General features: G+C 42.1%; 1 protein-coding gene across 3 annotated transcripts in view; it reads right to left on the bottom strand.

Moving 5' to 3' along the window:
- Cyp20a1 (cytochrome P450, family 20, subfamily a, polypeptide 1) overlaps positions 1-11184 on the bottom strand; it is a 44761-nt gene extending 33577 nt beyond the window's left edge. Inside the window, exons 1-3 of one of the 3 annotated variants that reach the window (NM_030013.3) lie at positions 11027-11184; positions 2314-2363; positions 1409-1575 (exon numbers count right to left, since the gene is read on the bottom strand). In NM_030013.3, coding sequence (NP_084289.1) covers positions 1409-1575; positions 2314-2363; positions 11027-11098 — 289 coding nt within the window. In that variant the 5' untranslated portion in view covers positions 11099-11184. The remainder of the gene's footprint in view (positions 1-1408; positions 1576-2313; positions 2364-11026) is intronic. The other 2 variants (XM_006496328.4, NM_001313721.1) reach the window with 2 other exon arrangements.
- Between the last annotated feature and the right edge of the window lie 4828 nt (positions 11185-16012).

Genomic DNA, 16012 nt, shown 5'->3' with positions numbered 1-16012 from the left:
TAAAATAATCATTCAAAAGAAAAATTAGTCAAAAGAAATCAGAGGTCAGCGGGGTAAAGGGGGCAGCACAGAGCACAGCAATCTTTCCACAACACCATTAATCTCTTTGTAAATCTGAACAGTTCAAGGGTCAATAAAAATGGGCAACACTGTCCTGATCCAGGATTCTGTTGTATTTCATCGATGCCTGCAAAAAAGGTCTGTGGACATGAGTACAATTTTTTAAAAAAAGATTTGGTTTCTTTCCTTTTTCTTTTCTTTCTTTCTTTTTCTTTCCTTTTTTCCTTTTCTTTTCTTTTTTCTTTTTCTTTTTCTTTCTTTTTTTTTGGCCAGGGTATTTTGCCTGCATGTATGTCTGTGCACCACATGCATTCAGAAGGCAGAAAAAAAAAGTGTTGCACTTCTAGGACTGGGGCTCAGGCAGTTGTGAGCTTCCATTGTGCTGGTAACTGAACCTGGGTCTCTTGGAAGTATTCTTGACGCCTGAGCCACACCCCACACACATACTAATTCTAAAGCAAAATGAATAATATTGTGTGTTGTTTTCAAGTGTTAGCTAACAAAATCAGCTGATGTCAGCTTCTCTTCTCTTTCTACTTCTTTAGTAACTGTATTGTACGTGGGCATGCACACATTACTAAAAACAATTCAAACACACACACAAAAAAATATAAAAAAGTTGAAATCCTAAATCCCCCTAACTGTTAACAATATAGGGACTTGCTGATTTGAGCAGTGAGCCCAGCAGTTGCTACCTCTCTAGCCCTGCAGTGACAAGAGCGTGCCACCGCACCTAGCTCTGGGGATCCAGCACAGGCCGCATGCCTGTGCATCACACACTTGATCAACTGAATCTTCCCCCAGCCCTGAAATGCATTTTGATACGATGAATAAGGCAAGGATTAATTTTATCTGAATGGTGACTCAGTTTTCTCAGAAATATCCACAGCCTTTATCCTGTTACAGAAATGCAGTTTTCCTGTGTGTCTAGTAAGCAGTGAGCATTCCATGAGTCTGATCCTGCCACCGAGTGAGTCGAGTGTACCAGACTGTGTATGTGACATCTCAGCTATTCCTCTCACTAATATTCCTTAGGCTTCTCCTAGCGGCTCATGTATGTTAACCCTTCCAGATGGACTCCGGACCCTATTGTCTCATGTTCCCTCAAAAGAACCCTGGTGTAATTTACAATCGGAGTGAGTTATGCATATCTGTAAATTAAAGACAAAAATAACTTCATACCATTGTACCCTACTAAATGAAACAACAGAGACTTCAATACACATCTAACACACAGTTCAAAGCATTCGACAAACATTAGCTACTCCTATCCAACAGCACTCTTTCTTTATAAACATTTAGTCTTCAAAGGTAGGGCTCAGCTGAGGAGAAAGAAAATGTTACTTACAAGTCTTATTGGGGTTGAAATGTTGCTTCAGTACATCAGTGGTGCCCAAGCTAACCACAAGACGCCTGCCAAACCAGAAAGAGACCACAGGCCCGTATCTTTCATGCAAATTAACCAGGAACTCATGCAAACTTCCACTGTTTACAATGTCTGGAAGATTACCATCTCTGACAAAAACAAAAACAAAAACAAAACAAAAAAAACCCCAGACATGTGATATAGTCAATGTAACCTGGAAAAATCAGAAAGCCATACGTAGCTGTCTCTGAGTTAACTGTGTAAACCGATGAAGGTTCATAAATGTTAAATTACTGAAAAACCCCAAACTCTGTTAAATTCACTGTCCCACTGTTTCTGTAACTATATTGAAATGTGGATTTTTCTGAGGACTTAGAGAATTCATGAAATTGTGTTGTGAAAACAACATAGGAACATGTGATATAATCCAGAACTACCAAGCAGTCACCAATCAGACAGCCGCGGGCAGGAAACCCTAGGATTGTTCCAGGTTTTATTCCCCTCCCCTCACCCCCTCGCCCCCCCTATCTTAATTCTATCTTATTTTCAGCTTTCTCTGAACAGGAAAGGGGAAGTAATAACTCAGTATCTTTCCCCTCAGTTCATAATGAAGGACAGAGTGTATTCCCAGAGGTAAATTGGAAGTACAAAAATTCAAATAAAACAAAACAAGTAATTTAAAAACATACATTAGGGCCAAGGCTGTACAGCACTTGCTTACCATGCTTTGAGGCCTCTGGTTCCATCCCCAGCACCATCAACAAAACAAAACAAAACAACAAACAAACAAACAACCCCCCCCCCCACAAAATTATAGTTTTGTTTTGATACCAAAAAAAGAAGAAATGTCTCTACTTCATAAAACAAAACCAAACAAACATCCTTACTTTTCTTCAGTTGGAGTAAGCCCTGGAATTCCTGAAGCTTGCCGGGAAGCCTACATGGAAAAGAACAACAACAACAAAAGGGCTTAGGAGCATGTGGTAAACTGTCACAGATCTTAAGAGCTCTACAAGCTCAACCAAGCCATCTCCAGGACCTTAAACAACTTTACAATTCAGTAGACTCTAAGGACTCTACATCAAAAGAAAACATCTACATCTTCATCAAAATATGAATATGGTTCATAGTTTTCCACTGTCAAATTCTCAAAAGATATTCTGAGAATTTAAACTACTACCAGTTAACCATATCACGTATATCCTGTGTGTGTGCACGTGCATGCCTGCATGTTTGGTTACTGGTCCATGTATGTGGGTGTATGTGGGTGCATGTAGAGCCCAGAGATCAACACTGGTGTTGTCCTTGATTTTTGAAGCAAGATCTCTCACTTGGATGTGGAGCGCACTGATTACGCTAAGTTGGCCATTCAGAGAATTCCATATCCTGCTCTTCATGTGTGTGCTGGGGATTGAACTCAAGACCATGCTTGCTTGGCAAGCACTTTACCAGATGAAACCCCATCTTTGCTCCCATATCAAGGCCATTTTCTTGTTTCTATTGTTCTGAACTTTTATAAATGGTCCCAGAGCCCTGGCTACAAAAACAAAAACCAAAACCAAAAAACTGAACCATCATCTAGCTTATAATTCATTCATTTCTGAAATAAATATGCTCTTTTTAGTCAAATAATAAAGCAAAGCTGGGCACGATCGCCCAGATGTGTAATTCCAGCATTGAGGAGATTGAAGGAAGATCTCATTCAAGGCTAGACAATACCACATAGCAATTCCCTGTCTCAAAAAACAAAGTCTCAGCTGCCAACTCCATGCAGGCCAAGGAATCAGGTAGGTGACATCACTCCAAAGGTGACTTGTCTGTTGGACTTCAAACCAGGGATCCCTAACCCTAACACTGATAGTGCACAGTCAATTCCAATGGCCTGCTCTGGGGGACCTACCAACTGTTTCTGTTGTCACCTGCCAGATGTGCCAGGTGTGTGCTTTGGATAAAACATACCACCAGCCACCCCAGATCCCTCTCCCCGCTTGTGTCCCTGCACACACTTGTCATGAAATGGAAAAGCTTTTTGTATGGTGAAGGACACCATCATTCTGACAAAGTAGCACTTTACAGAATGGGCAAAGGCCTTTACCAACTACACATCTGAGGGTTATTATCCAAAATATATAAAGGATTCAAAAAATTATATAAAGAAAACAAGTAACACAATTTTAAAATGGGGTACAGATCTAAACAGAGAATTCTCCAGAGAGAAAACGGTCAAGGAAAAAAAAAAAAAAAAGAAAACAAAAACATTCCATGTCCTTAGTTATCAGAGAAATGAAAATCAAAACTACCTTAAGATTTCATCTTACACCTATCAGAATGGCCAAGATCAGTAAGATAAATGCTGGCCCACGCTGACAAGGATGGGAAGTAAGCGGGAGTGCAAACCTGTACTGAAACCAATGTGAAGCTAGGAATTGATCTGCCTCAAGATCTGAAAGAAAATAAAACTTGAGACCTGTGATTCATGTAATTTATGTCAAATAGCCCAAAGAGTTGTTTGTGAGCTTTGAAACCTGGGGCTGAGAACACAGCAGAACAGGCCAGAACAGGCCAGGACATGCCCGGGCAGGCCCATCATTAAGACATTCCTGAGGCTGCTTGGCCATAAAGATAAAGAGAATGCAAAGACCTGTCCTGACTGGCCCGGCACCTCCCTATCTCCCGCCCTTTAAATGTTAACCAGATGCTCTGCTGTTACCTCGATCTGCACATACAGTTTGCTGATGTTTAAATGAACCAATCATGTGAAACCGCACCAATTCCTCTCCCAGCCCCAGACCCTTTTCTACAAAAACCTCTAGCTTTCAAGCCTCCTGGCTGACAACTGCTGTCTCCTGTGTGAGATACGTGCCAGCCCGGAGCTCTGTCATTAAACTACCTCATGTGTTTGCAGCAAGATGGTCTCTCGTGATTCTCTGGGTGCACGCCGACTAGGGATACAAGTGGGGGTTTCCCTACTAGGTTCTTTCAGATCTAGCTATACTCCCACAGAGACGTGCTCAGACATGCTCACTTGCTGCTCTATTCAGAACAGCCAGAAACTGTAAACAGCCTAGATCACTGTCAACAGTAAATGGATTAAAAAAAAAAAAAAGTGCTCCGTTTACACAATGGACTATTACTCAGATATTAAGAGTCTAAAATTGGCTGATCCTGTGCCACAGCACTCCATATCCAAATACCACCAGGAGACTGATGGTTTTCTAGGAGTGCAGACATACCTGTGAGCACAGGTAAGACCATCACTTATGCTCAGAGGGACCCGCTTGGAGCCCTCAGTACTGAGGAGCATCCTGGAACAGGATCCTTCCGGGTTCTGTCTGTACCAGGAGCTGATCCTGTACCACAGTGCTCCATACCCAAATACCCAAATACCTCCCAAGGGAGCCGAAATAGCTGAGAGCACAGGTGAGACTGCCACGTCTGCTCAAATTCCTGGCCCAAGAGGGACCCACCCAGAACCATCAAGACACAGGAACCAAGGAACAGCCGGGGACAGGATCCTTCTGTTTTCCATCTGCACTCTGGAGCTGACTCTGTGCCACAGCACTCAATACCCAAATTCCTCCTGGAGAGAACTGACACACAGGCTTGTTGGAGGGACAAGCCACAGTCAGAGACAACAAGACCAGCTAACACCATAGATAACCAGTTAGTGAGAAGCAAGGGCAAGAACATAAGCAACAGATACCAAGGTTACTTGGCATCATCAGAACCCAGTTCTTGGACCACAGTGAGCCCTGGATACCCCAACACACCAGAAAAGCGAACCTCTGATTTAAAATCACATCTCATGATGGTGATAGAGGACTTCAAGAAGGACATAAATAACTCCCTTAAAGAAATACAGGAGAACACAGGTAAACAGCTAGAAACCCTTAAAGAGGAAACACAAAAATCTCTTTGGAAATTATAGGAAAACACAATCAAACAGGTGAAGGAAATGAACAAAACCACCCAAGATCTAAAAATAGAAATAGAAACAATAAAGAAATCACAAAGGGAGACAACTCTGGAGATAGAAAACCTAGGAAAGAGATCAGGAGTCATAGATGCAAGCATCACCACCAGAATACAAGAGATAGAAGAGAGAATCTCAGGGGCAGGAGATACCATAGAAAACATTGACACAACAGTCAAAGAAAATGCGAAATGCAAAAAACTCCTAACCCAAAACATCCAGGAAATCCAGGACACAATGAGAAGACCAAACCTAAGGATAATAGGTATAGAAGAGAGTGAAGATTCCCAACTTAAAGGGCCAGTAAATATCTTCAACAAAATTATAGAAGAAAACTTCCCTAACCTAAAAAAAGAGATGCCCATGAACATACAAGAAGCCTACAGAATTCCAAATAGACTGGACCAGAAAAGAAATTCCTCCTGTCACATAATAGTCAAAACACAAATGCACTAAACAAAGAAAGGATATTAAAAGCAGTAAGGGAAAAAGGTCAAGTAACATATAAAGGCAGACCTATCAGAATTATACCAGAATTTTCACCAGAGACTATGAAAGTCAGAAGATCCTGGGCAGATGTCATACAGACCCTAAGAGAACACAAATGCCAGCCCAGGCTACTATACCCAGCAAAACTCTCAATTACCATAGATGGAGAAAACAAGATATTCTATGACAAAAATAAATTTACACAATATCTGTCCATAAATCCAGCCAAACAAAGGATAATTAGATGAAAAACTCCAACACAAGGAGGGGAACTACACCCCTGAAAAAGCAAGAAAGTAACCTTTCAACAAACCCCAAAGAAGATAGCCACACAAATATAAAAATAATATCAAAAATAACAGGAAGCAACAATCACTATTCCTTAATATCTCTTAGCATCAATGGACTCAATTCCCCAATAAAAAGGCATAGGCTAACAGACTGGATATGTAAACAGGACCCAACATTTTGCTGCTTACAGGAAACCCACCTCAGTGACAAAGACAGACACCACCTCAGAGTGAAAGGCTGGAAAACAATATTCCAAGCAAATAGTCCCAAGAAACAAGCTGGAGTAGCCATTCTAATATCAAATAAAATCAACTTTCAACCAAAAGTTATCAAAAAGGACAAGGAGGGGCACTTCATACTCATCAAAGGAAAAATCTAACAAGATGAACTCTCAATTCTGAACATCTATGCTCCAAATGCAAGGGCATCCACATTCATATAAGAAACTTTCCTAAAGCTCAAAGGCTCAAGTCCTTGATGAGAATTCTTTGCAGACTGCAGTGCCCTGGCTCTGCACAATCTCTGGTGTAGAGAAGACAGCTATCCTGTAAAAGATGTCCCTTGAGAGAACTTTGTGATTACCACGGCTGAGTCTAAAGCTCTCATGTACTATTTTGGACAGAAGCTGGGCCTCTCAGAGGTGGTCTTTGAATATATTCCTTGTTCATCCCCACATTTACATTTGTGCTTTAAAAGAAATTCATTGTCAGGGAGGAAAGAGAGAAGGAAGTGAAGAGGAAGAGGAATTTTGTATATACATACATATACACACACATATATATGCATACAGACACATATATATGCATATATACACACACACACATATATATACACATGTATGTATACATTATACACATACATATATTTTTTTCACAAAGAAAAAAAATATCAAAAATATATAATCCTTTGCTTTCCTTTTGCATTTTTATTTATGTGTATGTATCTGTGAAAATATATTTTAGATACATGTGGATACCTTCTGAGGCCAGAGAAGGAGTATGGTAGTCAAGAACTATAGTTATGAGAAGTTATGAATCACTTAACATGGGTGCAGCAAAACAAACTCATGTTCTCAGCAAGAACTGTAAATGCTCTTAATGACTGAGCCATCTCTTCAACCCTTTGAATTAATACTTTGCTGATTATATACACCTAATTAGAAAGTGTGCCCTATTCTTTAGAAAGGAAAGTTTATATTCTTTGATGTTTACTTCCTTGTAAGTTTCGAAAATTTCATTCATTAAAAGCATTTGGGCCTATATGTTGTATATGTGCTTATAAAAGTAAAAAAGAGAGAGAGAGAGAGAGAGAGAGAGAGAGAGAGTTTGAAATCATGAAATTCATAGGTATTAAATGGATGAAACTAGAAAAAAAAATTGTCCTGAGTAAGGTAACCCAGACCCAGAAAGACAAATATGGTATGAATTTTCTTATATGTTGATGTTAACTGTTACATTTTCAATAAGCAAGCTACAATCCTTTGACCCAAAGAGGTTAGGTACAGAGTAAGGGACTAGGGGGGAGGGAGGGCTCTCTCTAGGAAGGGGAAATAGAATAGATAGTTATGGATGGGTGGGGGAGACTGCAATAGGAGGATCAAACAGGGAGGGGGAAGAGAAAGGCGCCAAGGGAGGGACTAGGAGGAGAAACAGCTAAAATTAAGGGTCATTTGAGGTGTCATATGGAAACCTAAATCAGTACTAAAAGCATCCTAAAATACATACATATAGGAAAGTAATTTAAAACAAATCTCAAAGTAACAGAGGAGGCAGCATTCTAGCTTGCCATCTCTCGTCACCAAATGAAGCTTCCAGTACCAGAATGGGTTACATCTACTTGACTTGTTGACCAAAAGGGTTCCATGTGAGACCCCAAACAGCCCAGGCTACTGGTTTCTTGACACAACTAATGGTAAAACCTTCTTGCAAAAGACAACACATACATACTCATTGAACACAGAGAAGTCAAGCTGGTGCCCACCTGGAACCTTCACCCCCACCGACCTAGTGTTCAGCGTACTGGAAGGAGCTCTGCCTGCTGCCAAAGAGAAAGATAAACACCAATCCAGCTACAATCCCTTTGATCTACAATGATGACTGGCTTGCAAGATTTGAATTTAAGGCCCATGCCATGAAATGGAACCCATTCCTGACACTGGACAAAAACCTGAGACTAAGCAGGTCTGGGTGCCTGAGAAAGCCAAAAAACTCCTGTTCTGCTCAAGGAACAAAACAATGAAATGAGTAACAACATTCTGTTATACACACTGATCAGTGCCTTGCCCAGCCATCATCAGAGATGCTTTCTCCTGCAGCAGATGGGAACAAATACACAGAGCCACAGCCAGACAATGCAGAGAGTGAGAGATCCTGGAATACTTCATCCTAAACAGGATGTCCCCATCAAATCACTCCCCTCAGGTTCAGTGAACTTTTCAGAAGAGGAAATGGAAAGATTTTAAGTGCCAAAGGGTCTGAAGGAAACCAGAGACACAAGGCTTTCTAAACATAGCAGGGCCAATGCACAAACGACTCACAGAAGGTCGTTTGGCCATGGCCAGCATCAGATGGGTTCCAGTGCTGAGAGAAGTGGACACAAACTCCCTTCCCTAACCCAAACCCTATCTCCAATTGATAAATGAAAACCTAGGTTTTTCATCAGTCGCATTGGGGATACGAACCACTCTAAGGGCTGAATGAATTGTTAGGGAGTAGGGCAAAACTCTACAGAATTCTGCATCCTTAGGACCTTGCGGTACACTCCAGCTCGGCCATCACCTCATCATCCCACTGAGGAGCCGCTCATCTTGGATTATCAATACTCCTGAATTCTCCAGCCTGAGCTTCCTTGGCATATTTTGCCACACTTGACTCAATGGATGACTCTTTGCCTTTGTCGGGTCCGACTGCTCCTCCCCAGGGGTCTTTACGGTCCTCCCCTCCCTTACCCCAACTCCTCTCTTCAGCCTCTATCTAATATGGAGAATTCTGGGCTTAGTCCTTGGACCTCTTCTTTCCTACATCTAAATTTTCTAGGAGACTGGAACAAACTTCCTAGCTTCGATACAATATATACACTGGCAGTTCCCAAACTGTTCCAGTCTGGTTTTTTAACCTTAAACCTCAAGACTTTTGTACTTGATTTTGTCTCACTTGATGTCAAACAGGCATCTTAAACCTGGCTCACGTAACCCCAAACTTCTGATCTCTATGAAACCTCATTAATTTCCCACCAAGATACAAACTAAACAAAATCTTCACATTCCATGGGGAAATCCATTCTTCTATCTGCCAGTCCCCATCTCCACCCCCAGAAGTGTTTTTCTTCCAGCTTCTTTCAGCCTCGAGTTTTATATCCCGTCTCACTGGCTTTATCTTAACAATGTTGTATTTCTCACCATGTGCTATGACACTGGGGTTCAAGCACACACCATCTCTCACCAAAATGACAGCAGTTATCTTTCCGCCTACTCTCTCTAACCCCACCCTTGCCTCAGCCCCATAATTACAGTCCGTTCTTAACACAGTAGCGGGACGACTATCAGAAAACTTTACTAATAATATTAGGATTGTTCTGAAGTGGGGTCTCACAACATTCATTGCCCAAGATGGCTTCAAGCTTACAATCCTCCCACCAGAGCTCCCAGAGTGTCTGGGAATTAGACACGGCCAGCCTGCAAATTAAAGTTCTCCTTTAAAGCTGAAAATCCCTTGATTCCAAGATTTGCATTTTTTAAAAGGAATGAATTGAAGACATTTTTTTGCCACATATATTTTTAATTTTTTTTCTAGTATACAAATTTTAAAATTTAAGACAAGGGCTCATGTGATCCAGACTGGCCTAGAACTCAGGTCCATTTTGGAAGAAACCCTTGAACTCTCCTGCCTCCACCATCCAAGTGCTATGATTACAGGCCCAACACAGCATTCCCAGTTTTCCTTTAAACTAAAATAGCCACTTATCCATTGAAATCCTCCAGTAGAACGCAGACTTAAAAGTCCTTTGAATAGCTTTTCAGCCATTTACACCCATCTGTCTTCCCGGTCTGGTTTTACATTCGCTCCAGTTGGCTAGGACACAGTCCTCTTATTCTTGAAAGGCCTGAGCTCTCAACTTCTTCATATCAGTGTTTTGTTTCTCAGGAGTTCAGGTATGTGGTTTCTATATTAGTCTAATCAACCACTAACTCAGAACAGGACACTTCTAAGGGGCATCTCCATCACCATTCATCTACCCGGGGCTGTTCACTACCTTTCCACTTTTCCATAAATCCACCACACTTTGTACATACATATTCTTTTAAAGACAGGGTTTGATGTAGTCCAGGGTGAGCTTTGAGCTCCCACCCCATCCTCCTCACCCCGGGCTGGGATTACAGATGTATGCAACGCCCAGCTTTATACAATACACTTTAAGGAAGTTCCTTAACAGTAACTCCGGAGTTTTGAGAGGTTCCCCTCTGAAAAGGACAGGTGGACAAAGTTTGGGTTGGGGAGCTCAGCTCGCCCATTCCAACAACGGTGCCGGGGCATATGCAGGGGGATGCTAGGAAAAGATGGAAGGAGTTTCTCCCCTGATGTAGAAGCAAATGGGATTGGGGCTCGAAGAAGTCAATGTCTCCAAAGTCACCCAAGGTAATGAATTGATCGCCACCTCCCAAAACCCGTCCGGGACAGGGAGAATGAGGGACCCGCCCAGGACCACAGCTCAGCGACCACAGCACTCATGCGCACGGGGAACGCACGCCGGGGCGGAGCCACGTGGCTCTTCCGCAAGCGCTCCCGGCCGACCGCCCGCCCAGGTCCTCGCGGCGCAGGCGCACCCCCGAAACCCGAGTTGGGAGTTACCGGGTAGAGGTACAGCACCGCTCCCACCAGCGCCAGCAGGAACGTCACGGCGAAGATGGCGAAGTCCAGCATGCTTCCTCTCGCCCGCCCGCGCGGTCCTCGGCCGTGAGCTCCGTGGTGGCGCCCGCAGCTGGGGAGGGAGGTGGCCTCAGGCGGTCGGCGAATAGGAGCCGCGGTCGCCCCGCCACGCCCGTGCTGGGCGTCACCCTTGGTCTGCTGGCGACTCACAGGCCACAAGGAAACCTCCAGGCCCGGGTCCCACCCTGGCCTGGCTAGAATCAAGCTGCGTGCGACACCAGTCCGCTTGCACAAAGTAGACTTAAGTACATTTAAGTAGGACTCACAACCGAAGCCAGTCTCACCTGGACACCTGCATGCATGGCTGAAGAGCTAGGCACCGTTAGATGCTCCTTATTGCTCAAAAGCGCTCCAGTGAACGTGGCTGGTTTCTGTGTTTTGACAGGATCTGACTATGTATCCCTGTCTAGATTGGAACTATGTAGACCAGGCTGGCCTCTGACTAATAGATGCCTTCCTGGTGCTGGAATTAAAGGCGTTAGCCACGGTAGCAGACATTGGGTAGGATTTCTGGCCACGGTGGCAGACAGTGGGTAGGATTTCTGTTACTGATAATTTGCAATAAATTCCTTGAATTTAGCAAGCTCCATTTTCTTCTATGGAAAACTGAAAACCAGAGGCTGGGGAGGTAGATTGCTTTTCTAGTACAAAGTTCTGGCTTCAGTCCCCAGCACCACATAAACCTGGCTGGTTGGCACACATTTGTAATCCCAGCGTCAGAAGGTGGAGGCAAGAAAATCAAGTGTTTAGTCATTTCCAACTACATAACCAATTCCTAGGTTACCTGAGCTCCTGCCTCATTAAATCAAAATCAATTCATTCAAAATAATACCATATAGAGTAGCCAGTGGAGGGTACTATTGGGCGTTCTAGGAAGCACTGAGCACTGGCAAAGCAATGTTGTGTGCTTATGTTTTTCAAACATTGCTTGGTCAGAGCATTACTGTAATTTGAGATCCTTCTGTTCTATCCAACTCAGAAATTTTAACATGGGTTAGTATAAGGTAAAGCCTGATACTTATTGGCACTACATTTAGTGAAAGCATCCTAAAACAATTTATAGATTTTATAGCTTGAATATCAAATTTTCTTGATACCGTTTGGCATGTCATTTGGAATTGCAGTTAGAGCTCCTGTAATGACTACTGCTTAAGAAGGAATCATACCTCACTGAAAACATGCCATATCTTTTTGAAGCTGTAACAATACTTCCACTCAAGATTTCGTCGATTGGAAATCACATTTTTTCCTGTCTTGGGACAAAGCTGTCTACATTGCTCAAGTTGGCCTCAAACGTTTGATTTTGTCTTAGTTTACAAGTCGCTAAAATTTTAGGCATGGGCCACCTCACACAGCAAGAGCTGTGCTTTTAACTCTGAATGTATTTCAAACTGCCCTGAGTGTTTCAAGGGTTTGTTTTTTAAATCGGTTTTAAAGACATTTCTCATCAAAATGATGGCCCACATCAACAGCAGATAAAAATTTGAAATATACAGTGTAGCTACATAACATTAATGATTTACTTATTCTATGTATATGAGTGCTTTATTTGCATGTACACCTGCATGTCAGAAGAAGCCGTCAGATTTCATTACAGATGGTTGTGAGCCACCATGTGGTTGCTGGGAATTGAACTCTGGACTGCAGGAAGAGCAGCTAGTTTAGTGCTCTTAACCACTGAGCCATCTCTCCAGCACCATAGCTATATAACTTTAGGTACCACTTTCTCAAGGTATCTGGTCCTCAACCTTCCCAGTCCCAAATCAAAATCATGCCTGGTACCTGCCTGGTACTGCTCCAGCACTGAGTCCCCCCCCCCACCCCCACCCCCCAACCTGGGTTTTTTAGTCCTAAGTTAGCTCTCAGCCTGGCACCCTCTGGACTTTTCAGTACCCACAGAGGCAGGCCCCAGTGTTTCAGAAATGGAGTCTAAAACTAGACATGAGGATAAGTGTAGATCAGCAGCGGAGCCTTGCTTAGCCTTGGTTCTGGGACTTCTTCTTTCCTAGCTCCACAGAACACCAGAGACAAATAGACAGCAACCAATCTACCTCTTCTTTCTTTAAACTTTAAAAGTAATTTAATAACTATATATAGTGTACATTCACATGTTTTTATATTTAATACCCAAAATTTTTGTCTTGACTTCAACAGGTTAAACTTTTGACACTGTAAATATTCACATATTACAAAGTGTTGCTTCGGGGCTGGTGAGATGGCTCAGAGGTTAAGAGCACAGACTGCTCTTCTTAGGTCTTGAGCTCAAATCCCAGCAACCACATGGTGGCTCACAACCATCCCTAACAAGATCTGACGCCCTCTTCTGGAGTGACTTAAGACAGCTACAACGTACTCACATATAATAAAATAAAATAAATCTTTAAAAAAAAAAAAGGAAAAGAAAGTGTTGCTTCTTTTACAAAAATATAATTTAAATGTAATTCATATTGTAAGCATGTCAGAATCAGAAACACATATGGACAAGTCTATATCTTTATTTACACAGTGCCAGAATTTGTTGAATAACAATAAACTCACAAGCTTTGTTGGATTCCTTGGTTACAATTTACCAACTAGGACTTCTCTTGATAGCTGGCCATTGGCAATCATAGGTCCTTTTACTCCAGTTGTGTGTGTCTGTGTGTGTTTGTGTGTGATGTGTGAGAGTGTACATGTGCACACAAGAATGGTGAACATGCAGAGATCAAAGGACGGTTTTTAAGAATCAGTTCTCTCCTTCCACCATGAGTTCTGGGGGCTGAACTCAAGACATCAGACTTGTATCACAAGTACTCTTACCCTGCTAAGCTCTCTCTCCGGCACCCCAACAACCGTTTTTTGAAAACCGGGTTTCACTTTGGCATCCTGGCTGACCTAGAACTCTCAGAGATCCACCTGCCTGTCTCTGCATTCCAAGAGGATAGTTTAAAGGTGTGTGCCATTGAGATTGATTTTAATGGCCCTTTTATTCCAATCTTTGTTGCTACTATTAAGTCATCCATTATTTCATACAATAAATGTGTATGTATAGGTTACAGAATGACTACAAAGAAAACAAAAGTCTTTCTGGAAGCAGCAGCAGAGAGAACTGATATAGATGTGAAGACAGGGATTCAATGAGATATTAGCACATCCAGTTGGGGCTGATGGAGGCTCAGAGCCAAGAAATAGGTTTGATGAGCTGTACGGGGGCAGTATGTTTGAGACAAGGCACCAGAGCAGCTCAGATGGAGGGATGGCAGTTTGACTGGGCTCAGCAAGCAGTGGGGACAGTCAGGAGTTCCTTGCCTTTTGGTCCTTTGATACAAGCATCTAATATGGTTGGATAATAAGTAAGAGGGGCTGTCCTGACCGTACTGGCTTTTGCCTTTTTGAGACAGGTCTCATATCCCAGGCTGGCCTGGAATTCACTTTGTAGACAAGGCTGACCTCAAACTCAGGAGGATCCTCTACCTCCCAAGTATTGGGATTAAAGGCCTGCACCACCACGTCCACTGTCGATGTCCTTTTTATGGAGCCCAGATAGACTGTTGTGCTCCCTGTTGAGAAGCTATAAGGCCTAGTTTTCTGATGTGGCTTTAATACACACAAGTACCTTAGGAACCTTACCTACTTGGGTAAGTTTATATGTGGGAACTTATTACTTGTAGGAATAGAATTTATCAAGTTATTTCTCAAAAGGCTGGTGCTGGACAGGTGACAGTGTCTACATGCACAAATTAGATAGTCAATTTTGCTACTAATTTTATGGGAATTTGTCTGAATGAAAGTTTTTTGTTCTTGAAAAACAGTTCTCTTACCATTGGTCAACTGTCAATGCAAAACATAGCTCTTAACTTCAAAGAGAATAAGAGATACTTTATTTGAGCCAAATATAGGTGAACATGGTCCAGGAATAGAGTTGGGTTGCCCCAAATAACATGAATCTTTTCTATAGACTTTTATAGTCACAGAAGAAAAGAAAGTGATGTCAGGGCATTCACCAACATACACGAGTACATCAAGTAGGCAAGTGTGGTGGTTTGAATGAGAATGGTTCCCTATAGGCCACTGTTTGAACGTTGTCCACCAGTTGGTGGAATTGTTTGTAAAGGATTAGGAGGTGTGGCCTTGTTGAAGGACGTGTGTTTCTTGGGGTGAGTCTTGAGGTTTCAAAGGCAGCCAGGCCTCCCATTTCTGAGACATGGTATTATTAAATTGTCTGAGTTTGCCTTGAACTAACTCTGTAGTCCACATAAGCCTTGAACTTCTGATCCTCCTGCCTTAGACTCTCAAGTAGTAAGGCTTATAGTTCTGTATCATTAGGCCAAACTCCAAAGGTTTAAAAAAAATTCTCATCAGTTGATTGATGTGATATGAAATGACAATAAAACATAAGCTTTATCATCATTTGAAAACACTTATCTGATGTCTGATATGGTTTTAACTGACCCTGTGACTGACCTGGCTTTGATCACCCATTGATTTAGAGACATTGATGTATGTAGTACAGAAGACTCCAGTGAAGAGCCTTCCATAAAATGCAGCATTGTGACCAGCTCACATTGCCAGTTTCTGTAGTGGGTCTGGACACAGACCCAAAGCACCATCAAGAGGCTGGAGGAGCGTTTGTTTTGTTGCTACCATAACCAAAAATGAACAGTTAGGGTAGTGCTTCGACACACAAAGTTGGTGCACAGAGTGTGAGGGTGGCTCTAGAGTAGGATTTAACTGTTAGATAAAAATGAAAAAGCTGAAGCATAAAATATTTCGATTATGAAAAGGAAAATTTTAAAAATTGAATGTATAATCTGGTTAAGATAACATGAAAATTTAAGATTATTGCTTATTGAGAAAAAACTGGATCAATGTTTTTGGGATGATTTAAAATGAGAGCCTGATGAAATAATATTAATACTCACCTTGTTC

Source organism: Mus musculus, chromosome 1 (assembly GCF_000001635.26).
Source record: "Mus musculus strain C57BL/6J chromosome 1, GRCm38.p6 C57BL/6J".
NCBI lineage: Eukaryota > Metazoa > Chordata > Mammalia > Rodentia > Muridae > Mus > Mus musculus.
Note: the sequence above shows the minus strand (reverse complement) of the source record. Positions and strands in the feature narration are given on the sequence as shown.